Here is a 25,603-nt window from a genome sequence, read left to right on the forward strand (position 1 = left end):
TTGATCGCATGGAGGCGTATATTTTATATATGGCGTAGGCTGCGTTTCGAGCTTTCATCATGCTGCGGACGAGCTATTGGAATAGATCGATTTAACTTTCTTCAATCGAAACTTCGTACGTGTCCTGACAGATGTGCAAAAGAAGACATTTAGCATTATTTCTTTGCTCTGGGCTCCTCGTTTCCCGCTCCGCGTAACTTATGAGCTTGAAATGGAAATTATCAGATGATAGAGTTACTTCTTGCGTGTTCTTGTTAACGAAGAGAGCACATGAACAATTTTACCGTTCTTATCACGTCTCCAACACATGTGTTACACTTTGATAAGGGTATCATTCAACTCCCAAGTATGCATCTCCATCTCCATCTCCATCTTCCATGCCTCCCACCCAATCCATTTACTTTTCCAAACCCTACATATTCCTAAAAACATTGTTACTAGCATTCCTCCTCCCGCCCTCTTTCCTCCGATCATGCCTCTGCCCCTCCTGCTCGGGCCTCTTCCTCTGCTTCTTCTCCGGCGCAAACGTAATCTCCCGCTCACCCACCACCGTCGTGTTACTCGCCGACTTGACCGGTTTCCTGTCTTTAAGCTTACTAACACGCGAACCAAAGGTCTTGTCTTTTGCCATCGCAGACGACCCCGATTTCCGTTGGTTCGACGACGAAACAACCATTTCGGGGCCAGCGCGTTGAGAGCGATGACCTGCTTTGCGGTAGGCGCTGGAGGAAATACGGGAGTTGTCTTGTTTTTCCTTCTGCTGTTGTGGTTTCTTCGCCGGACGCACGGCGTCCTTTTCAGAGTCTGAAGAGTCTGAATCGGAAGAGCCTTTTCTTGATTCGAGGTCTTCTTGCTCGGCGGCGGTAAGGCCCTTGGGGATCTTGGTGCTGGGGTTGAGCTGCTGGAACTCGCGGGTTTGCTCGTCGATTTCGAATTCGGGGTCTTCGAACATTTTGGCGAAACGAGGGTCGTTGAGGACGCCGTCGGCGGGTTTGGTGGGTTCCGAGACGGCGGGCGCGGTGGTGGTGGTGTCGAGCATGTCGTCGTCGCCGCCTTGCTTGAGGACGCGCTTGGCCTGCCGGCGCGCTTGCTCTTCTTGCTTTTCCAGCATCTTTTCTGCGAGCTTTCGGTTGACTTTGACGGCCACCTTTTTGTTGCCGCGGATTCGGGACTCGCGCTCTTTGCTGATCTTCTCGGCGATGCTCTTGGCGCGTTGTTCTTGCCAGAGGTCTGGGTTAGAGATGAGGCGCGCTTCTTCGTACAGCTTCTGGGCGACGAAGAATCCGTGCATGTAGGGTCGTAGTAGGCTTGTGGTTCCAACGAGATGGTCCAGGGAAAGCTGCTTCAGCTGCTCGTGTGTCAAGAATTTGAAGTTGTCGTATACGTCTCCAGATGCGCCCTTGCCAAAAGCGTTGGGGTCGTTGGGGTCTTCGGCCATTTCTTCGACAATGTTGTCGAGGAAGGAGCACCATCTTGGCGCCGGACCAAGCTGTGGTATGAAGAAGGAATGTTGCTGCCTGCCCTCGTTTGCCGTCAGGAGCATACCAGTCTTTGGCACCCATTCGACGTGGTTGAGGTCTACTGATGGCTCCACGGAAGTCCATGGTGTGCCGTCCTTTGGATCCCAGATCTTGATGACCCTCTTGTCTGCGGTCAAGATCTTGGGCTCGGCAGTTTGCGCGCCGTCGAGGTAGATTATGTTTTTAATCGGATAGCCGTATCCTTGGTCCTTTCGCAGAAGTGGTTTGGGTGATCGAAGATCGTAAAGTTGTACGATGCCGTTGGAATCTCCCACAGCAACCTCCAGACCTGACGATGGGAAGGTCAACGCTGTGATTTCCGACTTTCCTTCAAACGCATCTGGAGGCGCTGACAGAATGCCCACTCTGTTTCTCGATCGCGAGTCCCAGTACTCAACTGTGCCGATAGAGGTACCGAAGGCGAGGAGGCCATGCGAATGTTCGGCAATAGCACCGGTGTTCACTGCGCCCGCGCCGATGCCACCCTGGAGAGCGCCCCCGCCGACTGTCGTCACATCGTCACCACCCACGTCAATCTCGTAACTCCGCATAAAGCGCCCGACTTCCAGGTTCAATCTGAAGGCCTCGCCCATGCCGTCCGCATTTACACCGACAGCGGGTACCAGGCACTCTGCTGATCTCCGGTCGTAGATAAGATCGCGACCGTAACGTGGTATGCGACTCGCATAGTGGAGGCCTCCACCGGTGTGGAATTCTATGCATCGATCTTGCTGGAGATGTACGCTCTTTTTGGCGTCGGAGGAGAGGAGGTGGAAGGTTTGGTTCTGCGGAAATTAGTATGCATTGTGGTGAATAGTAAGAAGGGAAAGACCGTACAAGAGTATTGGTGTGTCTTGCAAAGGACAGCGACAAATGGGGAAGGTAGTGGACGTGTATTTGAGGTTTGTATGTGCCCGTGCTCATGACCCAGTCGCCATCCTCGCTCACGCGAACACACTGGCTGGCTTCCTCAAACTCGAAATCTTGCAGCAGGTCGACACGGTTGGCGAATTCGGGGTCGTTCTTCAGGCTGCGCTTTCTTTTCCGAATAAGCCACTCGGGCAGCGGGCGCGCCTCACTGCCACTGATTGTGTATACCGGAACAGCACCTGAGGAAATCTTCATGGTGGCGGAGTGGGTTGCGACAGAGCGGCAGCAGAGAACGTTTGGAAGTTCGCGATGAAAAAAGAGTGGAGCCGTTAGTACTAAGCGCAACTCCGGGCGTGCACCCGGGCGACATGGATGTGTGGGCTAGCGACCGCGAGCCAGCCGCCGTCGACTGGTCTGCCTCTTCCGCGTAGCTGACATCGCATGCACTTGCTTTTTCGCTGCCGGGTCCAGTCGCTCTGTCCCTCAAGTGCTTGTACTGCCCACCCTGTACCACGTCGTTGCAATCGGGAGGCGCCGAACGCTGCATCCGGCTCTCTCCCCGTGTTCGGAGCCATGATCACTTCTCCTACGCGTCTAGATCATGCCGATACACTGACCCTCGACCCTCGACGCCCCGCCCACACCACACCTCCATCGCTTTGATAGACACTGTCGCGCGTGACGCGCTGGGCGGACCGCAGCGGAGTTGATGGAAAAAGTGTACAGCGCAGTCTTGGGAGTGAAAATACGCCGCGCATACCACCTGAATGTCCCTTAACAAGGAGCCATCTCTCTAATGGAATTTCTCAAAACCTGTACTACGAATGCGCAAGCTATAGTAAGTCGGAATATATTCGTACGCGATGGCACGCTGACAATATACAGGGAGACTTTAAGGCTGTCGCATACCACGCCTTCTCAATCACCCGCACCACCACCCCCACCTCCTCGAGAACGCGAGACTGGAATGCTTCCGACGACATACGCGCAGTCGAAGCCGACCTGCGACAGGACCTGCACCTTGTTGCGCAGGATGCATCGCGACCGTGGCTATGGCTGTTCAAGCCCACGACCGTCGATAAGATAGAGCCGAACGTCGACCTCCCAGAGCTCGACGGCTATCGCCTGCACAGTATGTCGCTCTCGCACCTTCCCAAAATTACGACTGACACGTGCTAGGCGAGCAGACAGGATGCACCAAAGCCATCGATCTAGCGCGACCCCCCATGCGCCCGGGCAACCCCAACACCACCGCGGCCTCGAATAATTCCCCATCGGCAACAGCACCACAAAGGGGCCTGCCTGCTGGCAGTGCGAGGTCGTCACAGGGCAACAGCCAGGCCTCGGCATCTGATGCCCCTGCGCCGCCCGATTGCTTCACAGTCTATGAGCTCTTCACATCATCCGTCATTGCTCTCATCTCGTTCAACATCGTCAAAGATTGCAATGTGACTGCCTTGAACTTCCGCACCTTTGTTTCTAAGGCTTACAAGCAGATAGACGATGATGAAGATGAGATTGAACCACCAGACTGCGTACATCGCATGACAAGCATCAATGTACATTGGGCCAGCTCGGGCACACTCCTCGTTTCGACTTTCACTGACCAAAAGACTGATATTCGTTGCGTCGGCGACGTGTCCACGCAAGCTGGAGAGCAGTCTCTTGTTGGTAGATGTATCCGAGTGGCTCCGAATGGCCTGCTTGCAACAATAACGAGCCTTGAAGATCCGCTTGAATCCCTCGTAGAGGAGATAGGCCTCCGTCATAGGAAACGCACTAGACTCACCACCTTAGAGCAGAGCATTGAGAACTGGAAGTCGAGTGTCAAGCGTTGGCTGGGCTGGAAGGGCTTCACTTTGCATGACCTTGAGAAGAAAAGCTCATGGGTTAGAATACGCATGACCTCAGTTAATAACCCTCTAGTTTCGAGCCCGGCTTTAGCAGGTCAGGATCGAGATGTCCTCTGGCCCAGAGCACTGTGCTTCTTTCACGGATCAGAAGAACACGAGATGAAGTCTGCGGAGCCGGCTAGTGTGGCGGCAGCTGGAGGCCACAGTATGCTGAGATGGTACGACACGCCAGAATCAATAGGCTTCAAGGATCCACTTGATGCCGCACAGGAGTGGTTTCTAGGGAAGCCGGATCGTGACAAGATTCTTGAAGCGAGACGAAAAGCGAAGAAGGCTGAAGAGGACGCTGCCCGTCTCAAGGACGAACAACAGACCATGATCGCGTCATCACCTGTAAACGCTCGTGGTGCCTACGGGGACCTGCATCCTGCAGGTGGTGTCTACCCCACACCTCCGGATGGGGTTGTTCCCGGAACTGCAGTCTCCCATAGCGACACACCGAGCGTGTCCGGCACGGTCTCCAACGTCATCCTAGCACCCGGAGGCAACAACCCTGCCATCAATCTCTCCGCTCCACAAGACGACACCAAGATGGAAGATCAACAAATGCCTTTGACGTCACCCGTCGCATCTGCGCCAGACAACTTCAACACCTCCGGGGGAAACGATGATCTTTTCGGCGACGATATGGACGAAGATGGATACGGAGGGGATCGCATCAACGACACGGATTTCGACTTCTTTGACGGACCGGACGATAACGATATTGACATGATGGACGCACCTCAGCTGCCAGATACGAGCGTAGCACCTGCCAACACATCACGAAAGCCTGAGTCTCAAGTGGCTGTCGAACCCAAGACCGAAGAAGACACAAATGACCCTTTCGCTGCACTCGAAAGTGCGTTGGATACGGCTTCTGAGCCTCCCGTGGACGTGAAGAAAGAAGACAAAGGCAAACAGCCAATGGCCGTGGAAGAACCGCCAAGCGAAAGCGTCGATCTGTTTGAGGAGAAGACTACCGTCCCAACACCAAGAGCAAAAGTGTCTTTCTCCAAGGAGCCAACTCCACCACTAAGCCCGAGCGCTGTTTCCAAGGCACTACAGCCATCTCCGCCGCACAAGAAGACATCGCGTGCTCGATCAACTCAACCCACGGATACCCCACACGATACACACTTCAGCCCGGTGGCTTTCAGTCGCAAAATGAGCATGTCTGACGCCAAGTATCAGGATGGACGATTCAGCACACATCACTCTGTGGAACATGGCCGTAGCAGTATCTCCAGCCCTAGTCCTGGTGCTGGGGCCACTGTCACCCAGACGAAAAGTCTGAGAGACATACCTCTACTTTCGAAGCTTCGTATCACTGTAGGGGCTGCGTCTACGCATCAGATACCAGAAATAGCATCTCTGGCTCGAGCAGCTAGCGAAGACTCGGATTCTAGTGAGACGTCAGACGAATCCGATGAAGACTCTGAAGAAGATGAGGAAGTGGAAGCGACGCCCACAGCTACCATAGGCGGACTAGTCATGCCTGCGAAGAGGAAGTTACAGAGCGAGGGCAACGCCACGCCGCTCTCGGTGACGTCGTTCGCGGACTCGATGGGAGGCGATTGGCAAGATTTACACGGTCTTCAACTTGATGAGTCAAACCTGAACAATTTCGAGCCAAGCTTATGGGATTGGTCTTTGGTCCATTTCCCGTCTCCGGTGGAACGACACTTAGCTGGCGCGCGCTACAGTCTACCTACCCTACAGACAAACCCAGCGCAAATGCCCGACACTCCCACCTCTCAGCCTGAGATGAGTTACGAAGTATCAGAAGAGAAGCCTTTGAGTGCCAAGGATAGCATCTCAATTACGCAGATTGTAACAGACCAGATTGTGTCTGCAACTCTGGATCTGCTGGGAGAAGATGTACCCTTCGAAAAAGAATCCGGAAGTGATGAGATGGCAGAGACGCGCTGGCAGGCTGTCATCAAAGAGCTCTTCCCAGCGGCCGAGGATTGTGACCTACCTACACTTGCAGGCGTGCACGAGGTCTTCCAGGACTATGCCGCCCTGGCAAAAGCGCAGCAGAGGCCACCTGCACGGAAGAGTGATGGCCCGGCAGTTACCGGGAGCCACATGTACCAGATCAACGCACCCTTCTTGAGGGTACGCCGTGCGGAGACGCATTGGGATTTGCTTCCACCAGCAGTAGCGTTCTGGGAGCCCTTGGGATTATCACCCATCAGTCCTCCCAAGAATGTCGTTACATTCTGTGTATACCCTCATAGCGATGCTCTACGACCCTGCCTTGAGAACTTCCTGCTCAACCTTCAGCTTGCTTACGACAGCTGCAAGCTCGGTTCACACTCTCGCGTCGAGACGGTTGTCGAGTTTGAAGGGGGTCTTGTGCCTGTGAGGGCCAGCTCGTCCATCACACCGTCGGAGACATTCAAGCTCCTCAGAGAGACCTGCGTCCAGCTCGGAAAGCTTCTCGCCATACAGCATGGGAAGATACGGGAGCAACAAGATTCAAAAATCGACGCATTCGTCATTTACATGATCGATCCTTTCGGTGGTCCGTCTGCGCTTTGGGAACTGTGCTCGGCGTTCTGGGCGCTCTTCCAAGCGTATGGTCAAGGGACACCAGGACGTCCAGATCAGCCCCAGAAGCCGGATCTGGTGCTTCAGGTTATACCGATCAAGTACATCGCTTCGTTCGACGCCCCCGTCATCCTGGATCCGGCTACTTACTTCAGTCTTGCACGAGAGGTCTACGATCGATGCCCACCGAGTGCACCTAATAGCGACAAAACATCGCTCAGCATATATGCGGCACCTGCTTTCCATCTCGAGGAGACGCTTCCACGAAACATACCATTCAAGCTGATACCCGAGCCAGCGCAGGACCTGCTTCGAGAGAATACCTATATGCATCTTGCTTACGCGATCAGTCTCGATGGCACTTGGGTCACAGCAGCTTGGACCGACAGCTGTGGCAAGTCACAAGCCGTCGTCTCGTACCATCTAGGTACGCGTGTGTTCAGAGAAGTCGCAAAAGAGATATGGCAGACGACTATCGAGATCTTACAGTCACGAAGAGTCAACTGGCGTGTTTGCATTGCCAAAGCCGGAGTTCTGGAAAGAGAGGAATTGGAGACATGGGTCTACCTCATCTCGTGTCCGACACAAATCAACGTTTTCGTCACGTTGCTCACAGCAGTAGATGCAGATCCACCGTACAAGTTCATACCCACCATGGCTGCTCCAAGCACAACCACTGGCGGCGGTGCAAGCCCTCCAGACTCCACCTCCCAAGCTGGCGTCTCCCCCTCCGATCCAGGACCAGGTCTGACACCCGCTGCAACACCCTCCGCGGACCCTTCTGCTACCGACCCAACAGCAGACCCAGAAGCCCGCCTAGTCGACGTGACAGACGAAACCTGGGGCGTGATCCTCGCCCACCGCCTCCACAACACCCACTCAACAACGCAATTCAGCCCCGCCCTCATCTCGGGTCTCCTCGTCAAACGCGGCGAAACCCACCAAACTACCAACAGCATCTCACACCCCATCCCCGACCCCGAACCCGGTCCCATCGTCATAGCCGTAAACTTCCTCTGGATCGGCGCCGTGGGCTCTACCCGCGCTGCCTCCTCCCCCTTCCCACCCTCTTCCAGCACCAGCACCAGCAGTGGTAGTAGTTCCGCTTCTTCGGACCTTCCCAGTCCAGGTGGTGCTGGAGCTCATCTGCCTAATCCATATGCTAGTACTCCGGGTACGCCGCAGAGTCCGGGGCCGGGGCAGGATCCTGCTCAAAGGAGTACGACGAGTCTTATGTGGACGCCTACGCCGCAGACGAGGACGACGGCTGAGGGGCTTTTGAAGGAAGTGTTGGGGCAGTTTAGGGCGTTGGGCGTTTTGGCGAAGTTGAGGGGGATGAGGGGGACAAGGAATGGGACGGTGCCTTGGCATGTTGTTGCTGCTAAGAGGGGGGTTGAGGGGTTGAGTCGGATTGGTGGGGCGGTTTAGTAGGCCGCTGGGTAATCTGTTTTGATTTTTGGAAGGTGTTTAGGATGAGTTTTGGGATGTTAGGTTGATATATGGCGTTTCTTGGTTTCTGGGATCTGTATTGTTTATGAAGGGATGATGTTATCATCACGTATTTACTTCCGCCATGTTGTCACGTCTAGCATCACCCCAATTTGGTTGATTTAATGTAGTCATAATCATGCCGTTTCAACTATCGTCTTGTACTCTAGACATTACAACACCTCCGTCCATTGCTTTATCCCTCAATCCCCAAATGATCAACCTTCTCCACTTTCTTCCCCTGCTTCTGTTCCTGCGTCACCCCACTCTCCTTCGCTTTCAAACTACTCTGCTGTGCGTTCCCCGCTGCGTATGCACTTCCTCTGCCCCCGGCTGCTGCGCTCGCGGTACCTATATAATCCGATTAGTAAGACTGTAGTCAAATGACAAGGGAGTCAAAGACGGGGTAGGTGAGGGATCCGCTGGGTGTATTGGGGGATTGGATGAGGGGATGGGATTGGGTAAGGGGATGGATGGGTAATTGGCTACCTTTATCGTGCTTATCCTCCTCCGTAGTACTCGACCCATCAGCATTCTGATGCGTAGTTTTCTTTTGCTTGGAGGAGAAGGCGCCGGAGAGGGCGCCGAAGAGGTTGAGGTTTAGACCTGCCTGTAACGGTTTGTTAGTACAGGTTTACCCATTTACACACTACCCTTACTACCCACTACAGCACATCGCAGGGCATTGAAGAGTTCTCTAGACAATACTGTGTAATGGGTTGAGATGGCAACGAATGGGAATGGGGATGAATGTTGACGTACAGAAGCATTCGCACTAGCATGATGTTCCTGCACTTCTCTGTTGCCCGCACCTTGACGCTGCTGTTGGACTTGTTGAGACGAGGTGTCTTGTTTGGATACGGCTTGTGTCATCTTGAACAACCAAGCCACTTCTTCTAGGGGCCTTCTTCTTGGTGTATGTAGTGTGATGCGTGAAGGGTTATAGGCTCAACGGGTATCGCGATGCAGAAATTGGGGTAGGTAGTTTATCGATATACGCGGAAATGAAGAAAATTGGTAGCGGAGCAGACTCCGCGGATGAATGTGGTACGCATGCTTTGTATGCATGGCCGCGTGCCTTGGTGGTGAAGGTTTGGGTGTATGACGTCATGGGCTGGATTGGGAGTGAGGCTGGGGTCGGGAGCAGGTTTTGGTGTGAACGCGCGCAGGGTCTAGGAATAACTGCAGGGGTTCAACGTTCTAAGGATACGGAGGACATGTGCGTGGAATAACATCGCACTCGTCGGTAATATGGGTGTTTTGTATGGTGATGGTGTAGTAGCAGCACGAATATGAAAAGAAAGGATAGGCAGAAATTCAACGTGGTGTATTCAATAAACTCCGCGCTTCGTATCCATCATCATCATCAAGTCGCGCACCCCAGAACCTGCATCAAGAAGGACCGAACGACGACCTTCCACCCTAAGACACAACCAGCCGAGTTTATGTCAGATCCAACATCTCAACAGCACTCTCGCGCCATTTCCGTCTCTCCTTGCCCTTCAGCACAAGACCTGCTTCGCCCTCTACTATCTTCTCTGGACTATCGACATCTACATAAGTCCATGCGCCGACTACGCTTTTTCGCAGGACGATTGCGCGTTTCTTCTTTTCTCGCGCTTTCCATGCTGCTGGCGGGGAGGTGCGAGATGAGTGTTGTGGTGATGTAGATTTGTGATCGTGTGGTGAGCGGCGGAGGGATGAGGGTGAGATCGAGGTCGGTGGAGGGGATACTGGTACAGGTGCTGTCGGTGTTGGGGCGCGCTCAACGACGGGGGACGAGAGTTCTGTGAGGTCGAGTGTTTCGACATTTGGGGATGCGGATCGTGCTCTCATTGCGATGGGTTCTGGCGATGTGAGGTCGAGAGTATCAGCCGCTGGGGATTCTGATCTTGGTTTTGCTGGAGCAAGCTGTGGCGATGTGAGATCGAGGCAGTCGGCTTCAGGAGGCGCGGACATGGTTTTGCTGAGACGAGGTGAAGTACGGCGAGGTCGCGATGGGCCAAATACGTCTCTTATACTCTTCTTCTTATTGGATGTGGAGGCTGTTGATGATGCCGAAATTGTGGATGTATGCGATGCGTTCGATGAAATCGATGTTAATGGTGGGCGTGTCGTAGGTGTCTTCGAAGTTGGTAGTGCGCTAGTACTGGCAGTCTGTTGATGTCGCGTTTCCCACACCGGCGAGGAAAGCGTCAAGTCCAGCGAGTCGACTTCTTCTGATAAGGATCGAAGTTGGGGTGGTGGCCCTGCATCGAGCGCTGGTGTGACACTTCGTCGCTTGGTGGGCGTCACTGATGCTCGCCATGCATCTAACGTTGACTGTTTTGACTTGCTAGGAGACAAGGCTAGAGAAGTATCTCGAGACGCTGTCCTAGCTGGCCCGTCCTTAGTCCTTCGTGTTCTTGCCTTCTTCGCGGGTAGTTGCGAAGGTGAGGGATGGGCAGGCGAATCTACCAAGTCCAATGTTTCTATTGTGCTCAGAAGAGGTGGCGTTGACGGTCGTTCTGGAACCGCATTGATGTCCGCAGGAAGCGTCTTGGATCGCTGAATCGGAGCTCGTCTTCTCCGTTTGCTCACACTTGGAGGCAGGTCTGCGAGGAGAGGGGACGTTGACTTCTCGCGTTCAGGCGGGTGCGGCTGTACAGTATCCCAAGTCTTTACGGGAGAGGAAGATAGCAGATCGATCACATCGTCTTGTTGTAGCGCAGGCTGTGAGACAGGCGGAGTGACCTCAGCAACCTTGTCCTGTGTCTTTGCGAGAGCTCGCGAAAGCTTCGAGCCCGGTTTCGTTACTTTGGCAAAGGTATTGATGCGAGCCTGCGGTTGATCGCCGGCTGTCTTCGTTCGCCTGGGAACAGCCTTGGCCTTTGGTGCAGCTTTGCCAGGCTCTTGCACAGTTGCTGCTCGCTTAGGCTTCAGTTTCGTCTGTCGCCCAGCTTCCCAATCTTCAACTGTGAGCGGCACACCGACCTTGACGAAAGTCTCCATCACCCAGATTCTCGCAGCCTTCTCTGGGTCGAACTTGGTAGGTCCACGCTTCTTAGGGCCTTCATCTTCCAGATCTTCATCATCGAGTTCCGCATCACCTCCGGCTTGCTGAGAACTAGGTGGTACTTCCACATCATCGTCCGGATCCTCCTTACTAAGGTCGATCTTGACAAGCTCAATGGGCGTGAAGCTTACTCGCAGTTCTGTGCAGTTGTCCGTGACCGAATGTTGTCGCTTGCCATGCAGGCCTTTGATGAGAAGAGCTTCGTCCTCTTGTACCGCCTGGATGTTGTTCGTAGGTAATCGATGGAGATTTCCAGCGCGTATACGTAGCTGGCGCACAACCATCGAAGGCGCCAAACTGCGGACGAAGTGCTTTGCGCCTTCAAGCTTGACCCAGTCGAACGCATCGTGTGTAAACTCGCGCAAGCCCGAGAAATCCAGCTCTTGGTCCCATTTGATCGATCGGCGCAGTTTATCCAACCCAGCTTGATTCGAAATGGCCGGGTGTGTGTAGTATCCAAGGATGTCCAAACGCGGGAAGTCGTCAGGGATCTTCAGTGCACCGTGCTTGCGCTTGAAGTGCTTGCTCTCGTTAGTCTTCAGCTCATGCTGCAGTCGCTCTCGCCATTGGGACATGGCTCTGGCGTCGTTTCTTGGGATCTTGCACAAATCGGCGCCGAAACCTGCCTTTGCAGCCTCGCATGCTGTCTTTGGACCGCATCCAGGTATACCCTCAGGGACGTAATCTCCTCCGCTCATTAGCGCGACGAGTATCATGCCCTCGCGATCCAATCCTGACGGCCCGTTCTTTGTTTCAACCGCATCGTATACGTTGACGTGTGTTGGCGTCTTTCCTGTCTTCTCTGGTGACCAGTTGCGTATCGTGATGCCACTTCCAAACATGAGTGTGTCGACATCTTCACTCAAAACCGCGTCCACTATTCCCTCTCGCTGAAGTAGCGCGCATTCTGCCTCAGCTTCACCCGGCGCAAGATGTATCGGATATCCAAATTGCTTCAACAGTTGCTTTGCGAGAAATTCCGGGATGGATGCGACGTTAGGTCCGGTGCGTTTGTTGCGCTTGAAGGGCGGCTTGTTTGGCCCATCGAAGACGAATACGGGATGGATGGCGAGCGAGATGAGGCGAAGGAGGCGATAATAGAAGGTGCGCAACGCCGGGTTGGTGCCGCCTAGTCACAGTCAGCATAGCGCAAGCATGTGCGTGATGCCAAAGCTCTACCTTTGCTAGCTTGTATCTGGAAAAGCCATATTGATGTGTCGATAGCAATGCGCAGCGGGCGTCCGGTCTCTTCGAACTTTTCGACGGCGAGCTTTGACAGGGCTACGCGCTTTCCAGGGCCGATCTCCTTGTAGATACTGCGCGAATCAGCAAGGAATGATTTCTAGTAGACGGCGCAACTCACCCATGAATACCCATCGCGCCTCCATAGTCTGCACTCGGTCGTCTCGCCGGCTGCCCTGTTGGTGGTGTCGCGCGTAGCAGCGCGTGATAAGATAGTTGCTAGGGCGACAGCGCGTGGCCCGTCCCGCATTCTGACGGATGCCGCACGTTTGTTCCCCACCCACATGCATTCCTCTCGCACTAACAACCAAGACACCCCTCCGACCCTTCTAAGACATGGCGCCCCGCGGCCGAAGCGCAACGGCAGGCGACGATGCCCACAGCGATCGCAGCTACGACTCGAGCCCGGATCCGCTGGCCCTCTCCTTCGACAACACCATCACGTCCGCCCGCAAGCCCAGGCCGCGTGACTCGATGGCGGGCAGCTCACCGACCAAGCAGAACCGCAGACTCGAGGCCTCGGAGATGATGTTCTCCTCGCCCACCAAGTCGATGATCATGAGCACACCACGCGGCGGCGGCGCGAGCCCCTGGCGCATCAAGGTCACCGTCCAGGCTGAACCCGGAAGCGACGACGTCAACGCTTCCCCATCCGTGAAGCGAGTAACCACGAGAACGAAAACGACGACGGTGCCATTGAAGGATCACGATACCTCCTCGCCTGTCAAACGCCCCCGCGGACGCCCCCGAAAGTCTGACGTGGGAGCCACTCCTAAACCAAAGCGAAAGGGAACACCAGTCAAGAGGCGCGCACGATCCGGATCACGCGAGTTAAATATGAAGGGTGGAGAGTCAAGCGCAGCCGATGTGGACACCGATGTGCCGCCAAAGAAGCGGAGAGGCCGGCCCAGGAAGGTCGTCGCTGCGGCCGAGGATTCAGGGACACGAGAAGGGTCGGTGCAAGATACTACGCCTGTGCTTCCTTCGAGTTCAAAGTCCGGAGTCTCAAAAAAGAGCGCGCATTTCGCAGATCTCCCCGGCCCCACTACCGAGACCATGAGCGATGCGCTGATGGAGGCTGAGGAATTGCCCAACTTGAGCTCACCGATACAGAGGAGCATGAGGCAGGATTTGCGAACACGCAAGGGTACCCCACACGCGAATAAAGTGGTACTGATGGAGTCCGACGAGCACGAAGATGAGGGAAGCGATGTGCTTACGCCGACCAGTGGAGACGACGCAGAGCCTATACAGCCCGAGGATCTCGATTTCTCGGAAGACGGCCATGCCAGCCTCCCGACACCCAGCGAAAGCTCTGCCCATGCGAGCGATGCCGAAGATGATCAGGCTCAAGCCTTCGAATCCGACGATCGAGATACCGCAGATGCTGCTTTTGACGAGGGGACTATGAGGATGCGAGACGACACAGTTGGCAACGAGAGCTTCACCATGATTTCCCTTGATACGCTGCTTAGTAACGGACCACGGAGTACGCGCAAGCCTGCAGATACACAGAACACCACAGCGCCAGCCGTCAGATCATCACTGAGAAACGAATATTCTGAGCTAAATACAGCTACAATGCACAATGCTGGACCATCGACTAGTGGAGAGCCATCACCTCCATCCCAGACCTTCACAGCACCCTCGGGCCCTACACGGCCAAAGCTATCGCGTTTCGTGACACCTGTCATAGATGCCGACGTCCCATCAGCGCCGCCCGCTATAGAGCCTAGTCCACCCAAAGCTCAAACACCGACGCTCGGCCGTGTAGTTACCGCTGGCGTAGCTTTACAAGGCTTGTTGGATCCCACTCGTCTTTCGTCTACGCCCGAACCTCCTCAACAAGCACTCGACAAGAAGCGGGACGAGCTTGATGATCTGTTCCGGGGGTTCAGCGAGGGCACGCGGAAAGAGCTTCAAGCGGGCTTACGTCTCGGTGAGCAGCTCGCGGGCCAGCCATATGAAGAGAGTGCACCCGCTCCATCAAGTCCCATCAAAAGCAATCCTACGATAGCTCCCAAACAAGGTGTGTTCCGAACGCATCGAAAACGTCAGTCACGTCTTCTTACTCCCGAAGACCAGGATCATGCCGTCTCACCGGTGGAGCCAACCGTCGCAGCGGAGGAGGTGCAATACCCGGTCCTGGATGTTGAAGAGGAGAGCGCACCGGTGAGCCCTGCAAGGAGTGAGGGTCAGATGAGCTGGCGGGCCGACACACCCCCTGCGAAACGAACTGGCTTGGCACAAAGAGATGTTGAGATGGAAGAACCCCGACAGGATCATGCTGCAGAACAGGCAGACAAACCTGCCCAATGGGATGACTTCGCTGACATCTGGCAAGAAGAGGCCAGTCGTTCGGTGGTCTCAGTTGAGGAAGAGGAAGCGACTATACAGAAGAAAGCCCCTGTGGAGGAAGAGAAGTCACTCCGTGATGTCTTCACTGAGGACATTCCCACCAAATCGGCTGCAAGGACCTGGCGTCGTAGAAAGGCGAATGATGCTCTTTACAATAAGCAAGTTGAGTTACAGCGAGAACCGAGCCCTGCCAAGGCGGAACCTGCAGTTACAGAACAACCCGAAGATGACGAAGACGAAGACGAGGAAGAACAGGATGAGCAGGATGAGGATGTCGTAACTCCACTGGAGGAAGACAAGCCGATCCAGATTGACGATGAGTCGAGTCCGGCAAGCGAGGCCAGTGATGACACCGGCATGTTCTTCCAGTCGAACATGCCCAACGTCTTCAATCAAAAGCGACCATCCCGTTTCGAACAACGGCGGCAACGAAGACAAGAGAGGGAGAAAATCAGCCTGTCTGAACTTCTAGATCAAGGTGAAAGCTTCGTTCCAGAGTCTTCGCCGCCGCCTATGGCAACAAAGAAGCCATCTCCGATAACAAAGACGAATCCTTTCATTGACACACCACCTCGCTTCCCTGCGCTCATGAGTTCACCAAAGAAGAGCAGTCCTTTGAGGCGAGAACTTCAAAGCGCCGACATCTCAACAAGCTCGGTGCAATTTGAGGAGTCTACGCTGCCAATCGCGCAAAGCTCTCCGTTCCATACCATCGTTGATGGCGATAGCAAAATCTCTGCAGCATCCGACCAACGACAATTCCGTGTAGAGATGGAGGGTAACACAGCTTCCACGATAGTCCGCGTGCGCGAGGAAGCGAATGAATATCTGGATGCCTACGAGCCGCAAGAGCGGACTTTGAACGACCTTACTGAGGTCACTGAGGAACCCAGTAGGATTGACCGCAGTCGACTTCCCTCAAGTCCGCCAAAGATGCAGCAACGGTTCCAGCAGAACTTATTATCTGCCCGCAAGCCTTCGCCGCTATCCCAGGCCTCGCATCAACCCGAAGAGAACCCCGCATCATCACCGCAACAATCGCCCGCGCGTTACAAAGGTCCCCAGGTCGTCGACGAGTCAATCGAAAGTTCCGTCAGCGAGGAGTCGCAAGCAAGCCCAGAAGCAAGCAGCCAACCTGCCACATCTCCACCCCAGCAACCACACCTCCTCGACCGCGTCAAATCTACCCTCACACGACCACCACCGCCATCCCCCCACCCAATCCTCTCCCACCTCCACCCCCTCCCCAAAATCGAACCCTGGACACGCACCCACTACAAAGCCCTCGACAAACTCTACACAACACACCTCAAACACCCCGCCCTCTTCTGCCCCTCCACCATCCCCCCAACCCGTCTCTCAGCCACAAACCACACCCTCCTCCGCCAATTCCTCGCCCAAAACGGAAACCTACCGTACGTCGGCGCCATATTCCACGCCTGGGGCTACCAAATGGAGATGACGGAGGAGTTGGTTGTTATGTGCAGTGTGTTTATGCAATTGCTTACGCTGGAGAATGAAGAGGAGTATTTCGAGGTTACGCAAAGGAGGTTGCAGGTGGGAGATTGTGCGCCGGGGAGGGTTGGCGAGAGGATTACGGGACAGGAGGTGCTTAGGAGGTGCGCGACTGTTGTTATGGGGGAGAGTGTGAGGAGGGATGAGAGGGAGGGGAGGAGTATTGATAGGAGCTTGGGGTTGGAGGTTGAGTGGCCGGTGGGGAGGCGGTGATTTTCTTTTTGGTTGGGTTGGCGTTGAGGGTTGGATTGGATGCGCTTATGAATGTTATGATACCTGTTTCTTACTCTTTGGATAGGTGGGGATGGAGTTTGGGGGATGTTGAGATACCTCTACTTTGTATTTTTGAATGTGATTGAACTTTTCTCAAGATCGTGCTGCTGGAAGGTGGAAGACTGCGTGATCTTTGCTTTTGATCAGCAGTATTCATGCGACACAGCATATTTATTACTTTAAGCTAAGATGCTTGTTATCAGGTAAGAGTGCGGAGCAAAGCAACAAGACGCGATTATACAGACACCTTCTATTTAATTTACGTTCATGCGCATATATCTCTGCAACATCCTGTATCTGCTGCATTGAACTATACAAATAGAACAAGATTCGTTACAAGAACGTCTTGCACAAAAAAAGTACTTTACAGTTTCTTTTTATCGGGACAAGAACTGTAAAGATCTAGAGGGTGAGGTTTACCTATTTAGCGTGTAACCCAAAAAAGGTTGCGCAAGTCACACGCAACTAAGCAAACATAAAGGCCAAAGTTAGTAGCTCGCTGGCACTACATGTATCTTCTCCTACCTATCCCCCGCTCTATCAGCCAAAAAAAGGGAGCAAAAAAGAAAGATCCGTAAAGGGCTCAACCGGGATTTGACTAACACATGTTAGTGGTTGATACTTCCGTAATTCGAACACACTGGCAAACATACACCCGGGACCTCCTGCAGTTTGTGAAAGCTTTTCCCAAAGCAGGAATCATGCGACTAGCTAGAGTGGTATTAGTCGGGGTGTTGACTTGACTGGGTGAAGTTGGGGACTTACACCATTGAGCCGTTGGATAGGTGGGTTTGATGACTAATCGGGGATTTAGAATGTATATAATGTTGCAATCAAGTCCGGAGTGCCAGCAATTACATTGGATCGTACTTAGTATCTTGGATTACGGTGCGGGCGTTGGTTCAAAATTAGTTGTGGGTGGAGACTGTGGAGAGGGGCGGTCAAGACAAGACTCGTTTACATGCAGCAGTGCCTCAACATGGTGGACCACCGCAGACTAGTCATTGTCGTGCATCCGTCAGCATGTAGAAAACCTCTTTGGATGGTCAGAATTCACCACAGTATGTAAAAATAACAAGTTGTGCTGTTGATTTGAAGTTTATTGAAGTCTATGTTCGCTTTTCCGCTTATACAGGGAGCCTGACCCGTGAGCTACGACGGCGGCTATACGCGATTGCATTCGAGGCACGTAGAAGCTAATTTGCTTGCTACTCGCTTTTGATGATGGTACAAAGGAAACAATGCTTGAGAAAGCGAGCATCAACATCTAATAACGTCTCGTTTACTTCATCTTCGCCTTCTGCCTCTTCTCCTGCAGATACCGCACTGTCTTGGAGAAGCCCGCAGTGAAAGGACCCTTCAGAGTCTGCACAGTGGAAGGCCACTTGACTGTCTGATTGATTGCCTTGGTGACCATCTGCGGGACGTCCTTCTCGCCCGCTATCCGCTTGTCAAAGTCGCCAGCAACCTGCTTCTTCAGGATACCACCGGAAGACTCGTCTTTGTTTGCATCCAGCATCTCCTGGTATTCGCGACCTGAAATGCCGAATTTGCCGCGGTATTGGAAGTACACCTTCTCACGGAACTTCTTGGGCAACCGCCTGATCATGGTAGCGCGCCTCTCGGGATCCATATCTTGCGACATCTTCTGGTCGAGCGTCTGGTCCTCGATCCAACCCCTTGTGCGCACCACGGAATCGTCGGCGTAGAGTATGTTTGGTAGTGACAGTATGAGGTCGTGGTAGAGGTATCTGAAGTTCCGTATTTGGTGCGTGACGATGTTGTCAATCTTCTTGGGGTTCTCGCTGCCATATTGCATACGCGGATCGCCCTGATAGCTCAAGCCAGTGATTGTAGAGTATAGTTCCTTCTCGGTGAACGTCTGGGGTAGTAGGAGAAGCGCGCATCGTACGGCTGAGAGGAGGTTACGTTGGTTCGCGACGCGGAGGTTGGGCTCTTCGTGGAGGATCTTGACCGGCTTGTGTAAGCGGCCGGCGAAGTAGAGGGTGTCCCAATCGGTGAGGTCGCGAAGGAGCGTTTCGTAGTTGACAACAGCGTACTTGATCATCGTTCCGTTCACTACAACATATGGATTAAAGTAGGCGCCTGCACCATACTTCTCCTGCACATGGCTGACGACGCCTGAGCCGAGCGAGCCCAGGAAAGAATAGTGGTCTCGGTGCTCGCGCAGATTGAGCGAGTGGAAGTGCTGCGAGAACCGAGGTGTCAAGATAAAGTCTATCATCTTTCCACCGCCCTTCTGCCATTTGAGAATTGCCTCGGGCGCGTTCGGATGCGGTGATTCCGACGGGCGTGAAGCTGTCGCAGCTGACTGAGGGAAGACGCCGGAGCCATAGGCAAACGCATAGGTAACCGGTGGAAATTGCCGGAGTATGCCCCTCAACGATCGCTTGAACTCTTCATTCGTTTGTATCAGCTGGTTCTTCCCAAAGTCGCGTGGCAGCTGCGTGAAGTCGTCCAGCGAGGGAGGCTCATCTTCCCAGTCTGGGGGCAGCGATTGGAATGCATGTGGCTTGTCGGCGGGTACAGTCTTTTCGGAGGAGATGAAGCGGCGATTGACATTAACCAGAGGCCTCCTGCACCACGCTATCCGGAATGCTGGTTGGCGTCGATACATCTTGTACAGAAGTCGATGCCTGAGGTTTCGCAAAGTGAGAGGGTGGATGACGTAAGCGGTTGCTTCCGTAACCAGCTTGGTGGATTTGATGTTGTCTGGTCCCGCCTGCCGCGTCGTAAAGACGCGACTTCCTCTCAACCCACCCATCCCACCACACTCCACACCAGCAACTCTCAATACTGCGTGTAAATCAGGCGCTACTCTTGTCAATTGAACAGAACTCACACAAGAACGCCCAAAAAGAAATTCGGCTACCTCCACAACAGCCAACACCATGGACGCCGCGCTGGCTTCATTCCAGGCGCGTCTCGCGACCTTTGGCGGAGCAGCGACGACCACAAAGACGCGACGCACGAGCAGCAGATCGAAAAAGGCAGGCACAAAGTCCAAAGCCGGCTGGCCATTGTCATCACCAGCGGCACAAGATCTCGCGTATGCGGGTTTCGTATGGAGGCCCACTACCGCCAGCCCTGACAACGTACAATGCTTCTCCTGCGAGTGCCAGCTCGACGGCTGGGAAGAATCAGACGTCCCCGCATATGAACACGCGACACATTCGCCGAGCTGCGGCTTCGCAGTCATCGCGTGCATTCGCCTGCGTTCTGGTGATCCAGGCAGAACTGAAGAAGACCCGACCTCCGACGCGATGGTCGCGGCGCGTCGCGACACGTTCGGCGACATGTGGCCTCTCGACCCCAACGCTGGCTACCCCTCAGTCGACCAGATGGTCGCCGCGGGATGGTTCTACGACCCCACAGACGAAACTCCCGATGGTGTCACCTGTGCATACTGTGCTCGCGCACTCGACGCCTGGGACATTGGCGACGACCCAATGCAAGAGCATCGCAAACGCTCTCCCGACTGTCTCTTCTTCACTTTGTCCGATATCTACAACCCGCCCATCCCCGCACCAAAGAAGGGCAAACGCGCTTCAAAAGCCAAGGGTCGTTCAGCACGCTCGTCTACTGCATCCACCGCGAGCAAGAAGGCCACACGCGGCAAGAAGCATATCGATGACACTACCATGGAGGACAGCGAGCTGTCGGAGATGCCACAACCAGCACCTAAACGTGGCAAGAAACGCACAAGCGACACAATGGACATTACCCAAGTCTCAGAGGTCGTACAACCCGCTCCAAAGCGCGGCAAGAAGCGCATGAGCGACACTATGGACATTACCGAAGTCTCAGAGGCTGTATCCGCACCCAAGCGTGGCAAGAAGCGCATGAGCGATGCGATGGACATGACCGAGATGTCAGAGGTCGCACAGCCAGCACCGAAGCGCGTTCGATCATCAAGCATTGAAAGCTTCCCCAGCGACTTGCCGGGCGGAACACCTAAGAAGACTCCGACTCATACCCAAGACCACGTCGCATCAGACTTCGACATGTCCAGCCTGCCAGGCGACCTGATGGTGGGAACACCTAAGAGGACCCCACCTCCTATGAGCGAGGCAGATGACAACAACGACTGGGAGCCCGCCAATGTGGACATGCTCTTCGCGTCCCAGGGAGAGGCTCAGGGCCTGATGCAAGACATTCTCATCGACGCCGGGCTTGACAATATCGAGGCTGCTGGCTCGACACCCGAGCAAATCTTCGACGCTGTCATGGCAAACCTCACAGACCACGAAAAGTCCATGACCATCGAGCAATGGGTCCTTTACAACGCCAAGCGGGGCGAGGAGAAGTTGCGCATGGCCTGCGAAAGGCAAATCATGGCATTTGAGGCTGAGGGTCAACGCGCCATGACGGTCTTGGAAGCCATTCCTACTATTTGATTTCCCCACGCGTTCGGTGAGGGTTGGAGTACTTCGGAGTTCGGTCGCTTATGATACCCCGGCATATGGACAGGCGTTTGGTTTTGTTGGTTTTCGAGGTTGTTTCTGTTGTTGCTTTCTTGCTTTCTTGGTTGCGTGTTTTTCTGGTAGCCGCATCCGCCCTCTTCCCTTTCCCTTGGGCTTAAGGTGAACCTCACAGTTGTAGCCGCCCGCAAGGGCTGGCTCCTGTGGGGGGATCTGGTTAGCCTAGGGATGGGGCTGGGATAGGCGAGGCATTCTTGTTGTGGAGGACTTTTGTATGAGTGTTTATGATAGTTGTCTGCTTCTGTAACAATGCGAGATAGTTTAGCTATCATGCTCGTTGTGCTTCGTGGCTGTGTCATGGCGGTGCATTAAGAGGTGTGTTTATACTGTCAAGGTGATTCGTCTTATATCTACTTTGCGCGACAGACCGGACTTGAATCTACCGGGGACATTTCCATCCACGCGATGATCAACAAGCGTAACACTCAATGCTCAGTTAGCTCATCATGTTGCCTGCACATTCATGAAACGCAGATCAATCATGTAAAAGTCCATTATCTTCATCATCATCTCGTACAGTACAAAACAGGGAAATACAAAAGTAAATAATCCAATACAATCTCTGAAAGAAAGTGCGCTTCTTCCTGCGCTTTAAGTGCCGGTCGTGCCACCTCAGATACTTCGCTGTCCTCCATCGTGGTGTCGTCTATGTGCTTCTTGCCGCGTTTGGGTGCGGGCTGAACAACCTCTGAAACTTCAATGGTATCTATCGTGTCGTCGATGTACAGCCTCCGAAGTTTGGACAATATCCATGGTGTCGCTTGTGCGCGATCTAAGTCCATGACTTCGTTAAAACGACCAGTGATATCCGAAATGAGAAAAATGTCGCAAGCAACACGATTGCCCAAAAGTATAGTGGAAGGATGGCGGAAGAATGATAGAAGAATGGTGAATGGATGCCGAAAGAATGCTGGAGAAATATTAGGAAAAAGCCCCAAGGAGCCATCACGGCTGCGTGTTCATGTCAGCTATTTTGTATGGCAAACAGCTGGAGTGTTTGAGAGAGCTCGTACATTATTCTGGATACTCCGCTCAATCGTCGAGAAGACCATGGCCCGAGTCATCGTTGTGTTGGTGTTGCACATGCGAGTCTGCCTAGTCTTAGTGGCGACATTCGAAGGACTAAGATAATTCAGGTGCTGCATAGCATGACAGTCGGATATTCGCTGCGAAGAGGTGAGCTAGCTCCCTTGCTCCCGCTGCCACGACGACGGAGAAGGAGGAAGGAGAGCTTAGAGTGGCGGTAGTTGCGCAAGAGGAGGGTAGTACCTATTTAAGCTGATTGTCGCGCGGTTGGGGAACATAGGCTTGTGTTCCGCTTGACCAAAACTCGAAATCCCATCTTGGGTATCCTCGGCCTCGTCAGGTGCAGGTGTGGAAGTAGACGACGGCGGCGGCCGTGACGATCGCAGGAAGGAGATTGGAGATTGGCGTTGTCAAGGGGATGACAGGGAGAAGGATCGGAAGGATGAGGTAAAGATGGCTGAAGGGATAGGCGAAAACATAGTCGAAAGAATGCGAGTTGCTGCTAGGACCCCTTTTGCATCGTACATCAGCCAGCTGCATACAGGGGTGTGATGGCATCAACTTACAGGAGTACGATATCGATGATCGAGTTGCCGCTGCGGTTGTTGCGACGAGTAGCGCGACGAGTCTGACGGGTGCGGCGACACGCCACGCTCCGCGCAAAGTGGTCTCGCTGGCAATGACAGAAAGAATAGAGTGCGCCTTTGACTTAGACTGCGGTCTGGTTCTGGGTTGGGCTTGGTCTTTGAGATTGTACTTTGGTATACGGTATGATTGCGATAGCTTTGATGACGCCGGCAATGACAACCTTCCAAGCCTCTTTGAAGCGCAACAGGTCGATGTCGGCCGTATACGTGTATCGGAAGAGCTCTTGCTCGCCAGCTCAACTTCCGTTCCGGCTCATACGAGTGACGGGGCGATTGGTGTTGAGGTCGTTTTCGAGGGCATGACCGAGGACTGGGGTGGTAAGACAAGCTCTTGTGTTGACGATACTTCTCTTTTTTCGAAAGGATCTGATTGGATGGGTACATATGGAATTCGGAAGTTGTGAGTCGCTCGTCTGCGTCGCGTCACCGCAGTACCAGGGTGGTAAGACAAGTGTATGAGAGACAGAGGTCTCTTGCTGCATGGGGCTGGCAACACACTGTGTAGCGAAGGTCCGCCTGCGAAGAATATCTGCGTATGAATAAGGCAGGACACTGAAGCCATGCAGGAGTGCGTCGACGACGAAGATGACAGCAATGTGATGAGAGAAGTAAGATAAAGATGCACGAAGGCGTGTAACGATTGAGTGATGATATCTGAACGTCACCCGTGGAGGCTTGAAGGGGTTGGATCGCATGTGGACGTGAACGGATGGAAGGCTATGGTTGAAGTATGTAAACAGACTTTGCTCTAGCCCGAGGCCCTTGCTAGCGTAGTAGGATTAAGTAGGAGGCACGCAGGATATAGTAGTCGCGACGGGTGACTCGAGTAAGAAGAGAAGCAGGCACAGCGTACATTGGATTCGAGCGAAGATGCTATAACGTGACGAAAAAGAGCATAGGTATCATGCGAGTTAAATAACGCGCGGTGCAGCTACAACGCCATCTCACAACATTGTAACATCTAACAACCGCATATATACATGTCCTTCCCCCTCAGTGAAATCGACCAGAGGCATGGGTCTCATACGTCCCGGTGGGTCGGATAGCCCAGACATTGTCGACCGGATAATCGAAAGGTTGATAGAGAGGCTATTCGAGAAAGTAATCGAAAAGACAGTTGAGTGGGTAGTCAAACGTGTCATTGAAAGAATGGTCGAGAGGATCGCCGAAACGGTGACTGACAAGATTGCTGAAAGGGTGATTCAAAGGACGGAGGAGAGAATGCAGCAGGAGTGCTGAGTAGAGATGTCGGCGGTGCTTTGAGGATGGTACTGCGGATATGTCTTTGCAGCATGAACACGCACGCGCAGCCAATGGCAGGTTACACTGAATCTGAGAGAAAATGCTTTCCATCGCGACTTGACGCGCTTTCACGTCACGATGCAATTCAGGAAATGATATGCAGTGGACGGGTGCGTATTCTTCATTCCACAAATCTCCTCTGCAGGTTCTCCAGAAAGCCGCCTCTTTGCTGTTGTGGCTGCTGCTGCGGCTTCGGCACGCTACCACTGCGAGCGTGTTTCTGCTGACCACGCTCCTTGTTCCTCTCCTTCTCTCTATCGAGCTCTCTTTGCTTATCTTCTGCCAACTTGACAAGACCCTCCACGAACTTGGTCCTCGCCTTCTCTTCTGCTGTGCCTCTCCAGACCTGCGCTAGGTCTCTCAGAGCTTGTATGCGCACCTCTGCCTTCTCCATGCCACCGTCCGGGTCACCGGTGATGAGGTCGGCGATCTCAGTGCGCAGGGAGGCAGCGAATTCTTTGCCTTTTTGTTCACGCGAAGCGCTGTCTGTGCCGGGTTCTGGGGCGGAGACGCTGATAAGGGAGGCTCCTAGGGAGACCTCAGAAGGTGGTATCGACCAGTGCATGGCTTCCCCAAAGACTTTGATGACGGTCTCCAGGCGCGAGCGGACTGTGGTGAGGGTGCGGAGGTCGGAGATGTACTCTGGGGTGGTTTCATCGGGCACCTCCAGCGCTGGCTGTGACGGTTGCTCATCTGGCGCATCTGCCTGTATCGCAGCAGCGCTCTTAGCATCGTCATCGGACGACTCTGTCTTTATCGCTATGCCGCCTGGTAAGAATTTCTGAACATCGCCCTTCAACCCATCTGTCAAGGTCTCCGTGAGCCCAATAGCCTCTCCCCGCAGCACCTCGACCTCGTATGCCAAGCGCCCGCCACTCCGCAGTATGTCATCCGTCAACTGTGTCAATATCGCCGATAATCGCGTCGTATGCGCATTGAGCTGTGAGAGGAGGTCTTGGGTCTGAGAGGAGAGGTCGGCTAGCGAGGCGGCATTGTTCGATTTCGTCCTGGCAGCTAGCGAGAGCGAGGGGAGCGTGGCGTTGAGGTATTCGGCGGCATCGAAGCGCGACCCCAGAAACGGGGCAAGCGCAGGGTCGGCGACGTGGGTAGACTTTGGCGTCGTCTTTTGTTCCGACACAGCCATTTGGAGGGCGAGAGCAGGGCTGAGGAAGACTGGAGCGGCGGCGGCCGTTCCTGAATCAGTTAAGCCGAACGCTCGGGACCTTTAGATGCGGGAGAGGGAAACTAGGTAATTGTGGGGGAGGGGCCGGCATCTTCCACGTCCTGGGTGCGCCGCGTACGTCTTTGTGTTTGCTATTCACTTTCTCTTTGTTTGAGATCAGATGTATGAAATCAG

The 25,603-nt window shown here is 53.9% G+C and overlaps 8 protein-coding genes across 8 annotated transcripts; 3 read left to right on the plus strand and 5 right to left on the minus strand.

Moving 5' to 3' along the window:
- Window positions 1–412: 412 nt before the first annotated feature.
- J4E87_006489 (uncharacterized protein) lies at window positions 413–2,645 on the minus strand (the record flags this gene model as incomplete). The annotated part of the gene is made up of 2 exons (XM_049378094.1): window positions 413–2,305; window positions 2,358–2,645. The coding sequence occupies 2 exons, from the start codon at window positions 2,643–2,645 to the stop codon at window positions 413–415; spliced, it is 2,181 nt and encodes a 726-aa protein (XP_049232286.1).
- A 541-nt stretch (window positions 2,646–3,186) lies between these two features.
- J4E87_006490 (uncharacterized protein) lies at window positions 3,187–8,109 on the plus strand (the record flags this gene model as incomplete). The annotated part of the gene is given in 4 exon segments (XM_049378095.1): window positions 3,187–3,228; window positions 3,276–3,522; window positions 3,570–8,012; window positions 8,024–8,109. The coding sequence occupies 4 exon segments, from the start codon at window positions 3,187–3,189 to the stop codon at window positions 8,107–8,109; spliced, it is 4,818 nt and encodes a 1,605-aa protein (XP_049232287.1).
- A 413-nt stretch (window positions 8,110–8,522) lies between these two features.
- On the minus strand, window positions 8,523–9,108 carry J4E87_006491 (uncharacterized protein; the record flags this gene model as incomplete). The annotated part of the gene is made up of 3 exons (XM_049378096.1): window positions 8,523–8,677; window positions 8,816–8,936; window positions 9,103–9,108. The coding sequence occupies 3 exons, from the start codon at window positions 9,106–9,108 to the stop codon at window positions 8,523–8,525; spliced, it is 282 nt and encodes a 93-aa protein (XP_049232288.1).
- Window positions 9,109–9,769: 661 nt separating this feature from the next.
- Window positions 9,770–12,758, minus strand: J4E87_006492 (uncharacterized protein; the record flags this gene model as incomplete). Its single annotated transcript, XM_049378097.1, has 3 exons — window positions 9,770–12,510; window positions 12,561–12,697; window positions 12,745–12,758. The coding sequence occupies 3 exons, from the start codon at window positions 12,756–12,758 to the stop codon at window positions 9,770–9,772; spliced, it is 2,892 nt and encodes a 963-aa protein (XP_049232289.1).
- Window positions 12,759–12,959: 201 nt separating this feature from the next.
- On the plus strand, window positions 12,960–16,709 carry J4E87_006493 (uncharacterized protein; the record flags this gene model as incomplete). The annotated part of the gene is made up of 1 exon (XM_049378098.1): window positions 12,960–16,709. One exon carries the CDS (start codon window positions 12,960–12,962, stop codon window positions 16,707–16,709), a length of 3,750 nt encoding a protein of 1,249 aa, XP_049232290.1.
- Window positions 16,710–18,051: 1,342 nt separating this feature from the next.
- J4E87_006494 (uncharacterized protein) lies at window positions 18,052–19,407 on the minus strand (the record flags this gene model as incomplete). The annotated part of the gene is made up of 1 exon (XM_049378099.1): window positions 18,052–19,407. The coding sequence occupies one exon, from the start codon at window positions 19,405–19,407 to the stop codon at window positions 18,052–18,054; it is 1,356 nt and encodes a 451-aa protein (XP_049232291.1).
- A 274-nt stretch (window positions 19,408–19,681) lies between these two features.
- Window positions 19,682–21,187, plus strand: J4E87_006495 (uncharacterized protein; the record flags this gene model as incomplete). The annotated part of the gene is made up of 1 exon (XM_049378100.1): window positions 19,682–21,187. The coding sequence occupies one exon, from the start codon at window positions 19,682–19,684 to the stop codon at window positions 21,185–21,187; it is 1,506 nt and encodes a 501-aa protein (XP_049232292.1).
- A 3,180-nt stretch (window positions 21,188–24,367) lies between these two features.
- On the minus strand, window positions 24,368–25,390 carry J4E87_006496 (uncharacterized protein; the record flags this gene model as incomplete). The annotated part of the gene is made up of 1 exon (XM_049378101.1): window positions 24,368–25,390. The coding sequence occupies one exon, from the start codon at window positions 25,388–25,390 to the stop codon at window positions 24,368–24,370; it is 1,023 nt and encodes a 340-aa protein (XP_049232293.1).
- Between the last annotated feature and the right edge of the window lie 213 nt (window positions 25,391–25,603).

The sequence above is a fragment of the Alternaria ethzedia genome, assembly GCF_023757985.1.
Source record: "Alternaria ethzedia strain BMP 0044 chromosome Unknown scaffold_15, whole genome shotgun sequence".
In the NCBI taxonomy this organism is placed as follows: Eukaryota; Fungi; Ascomycota; class Dothideomycetes; order Pleosporales; family Pleosporaceae; genus Alternaria; species Alternaria ethzedia.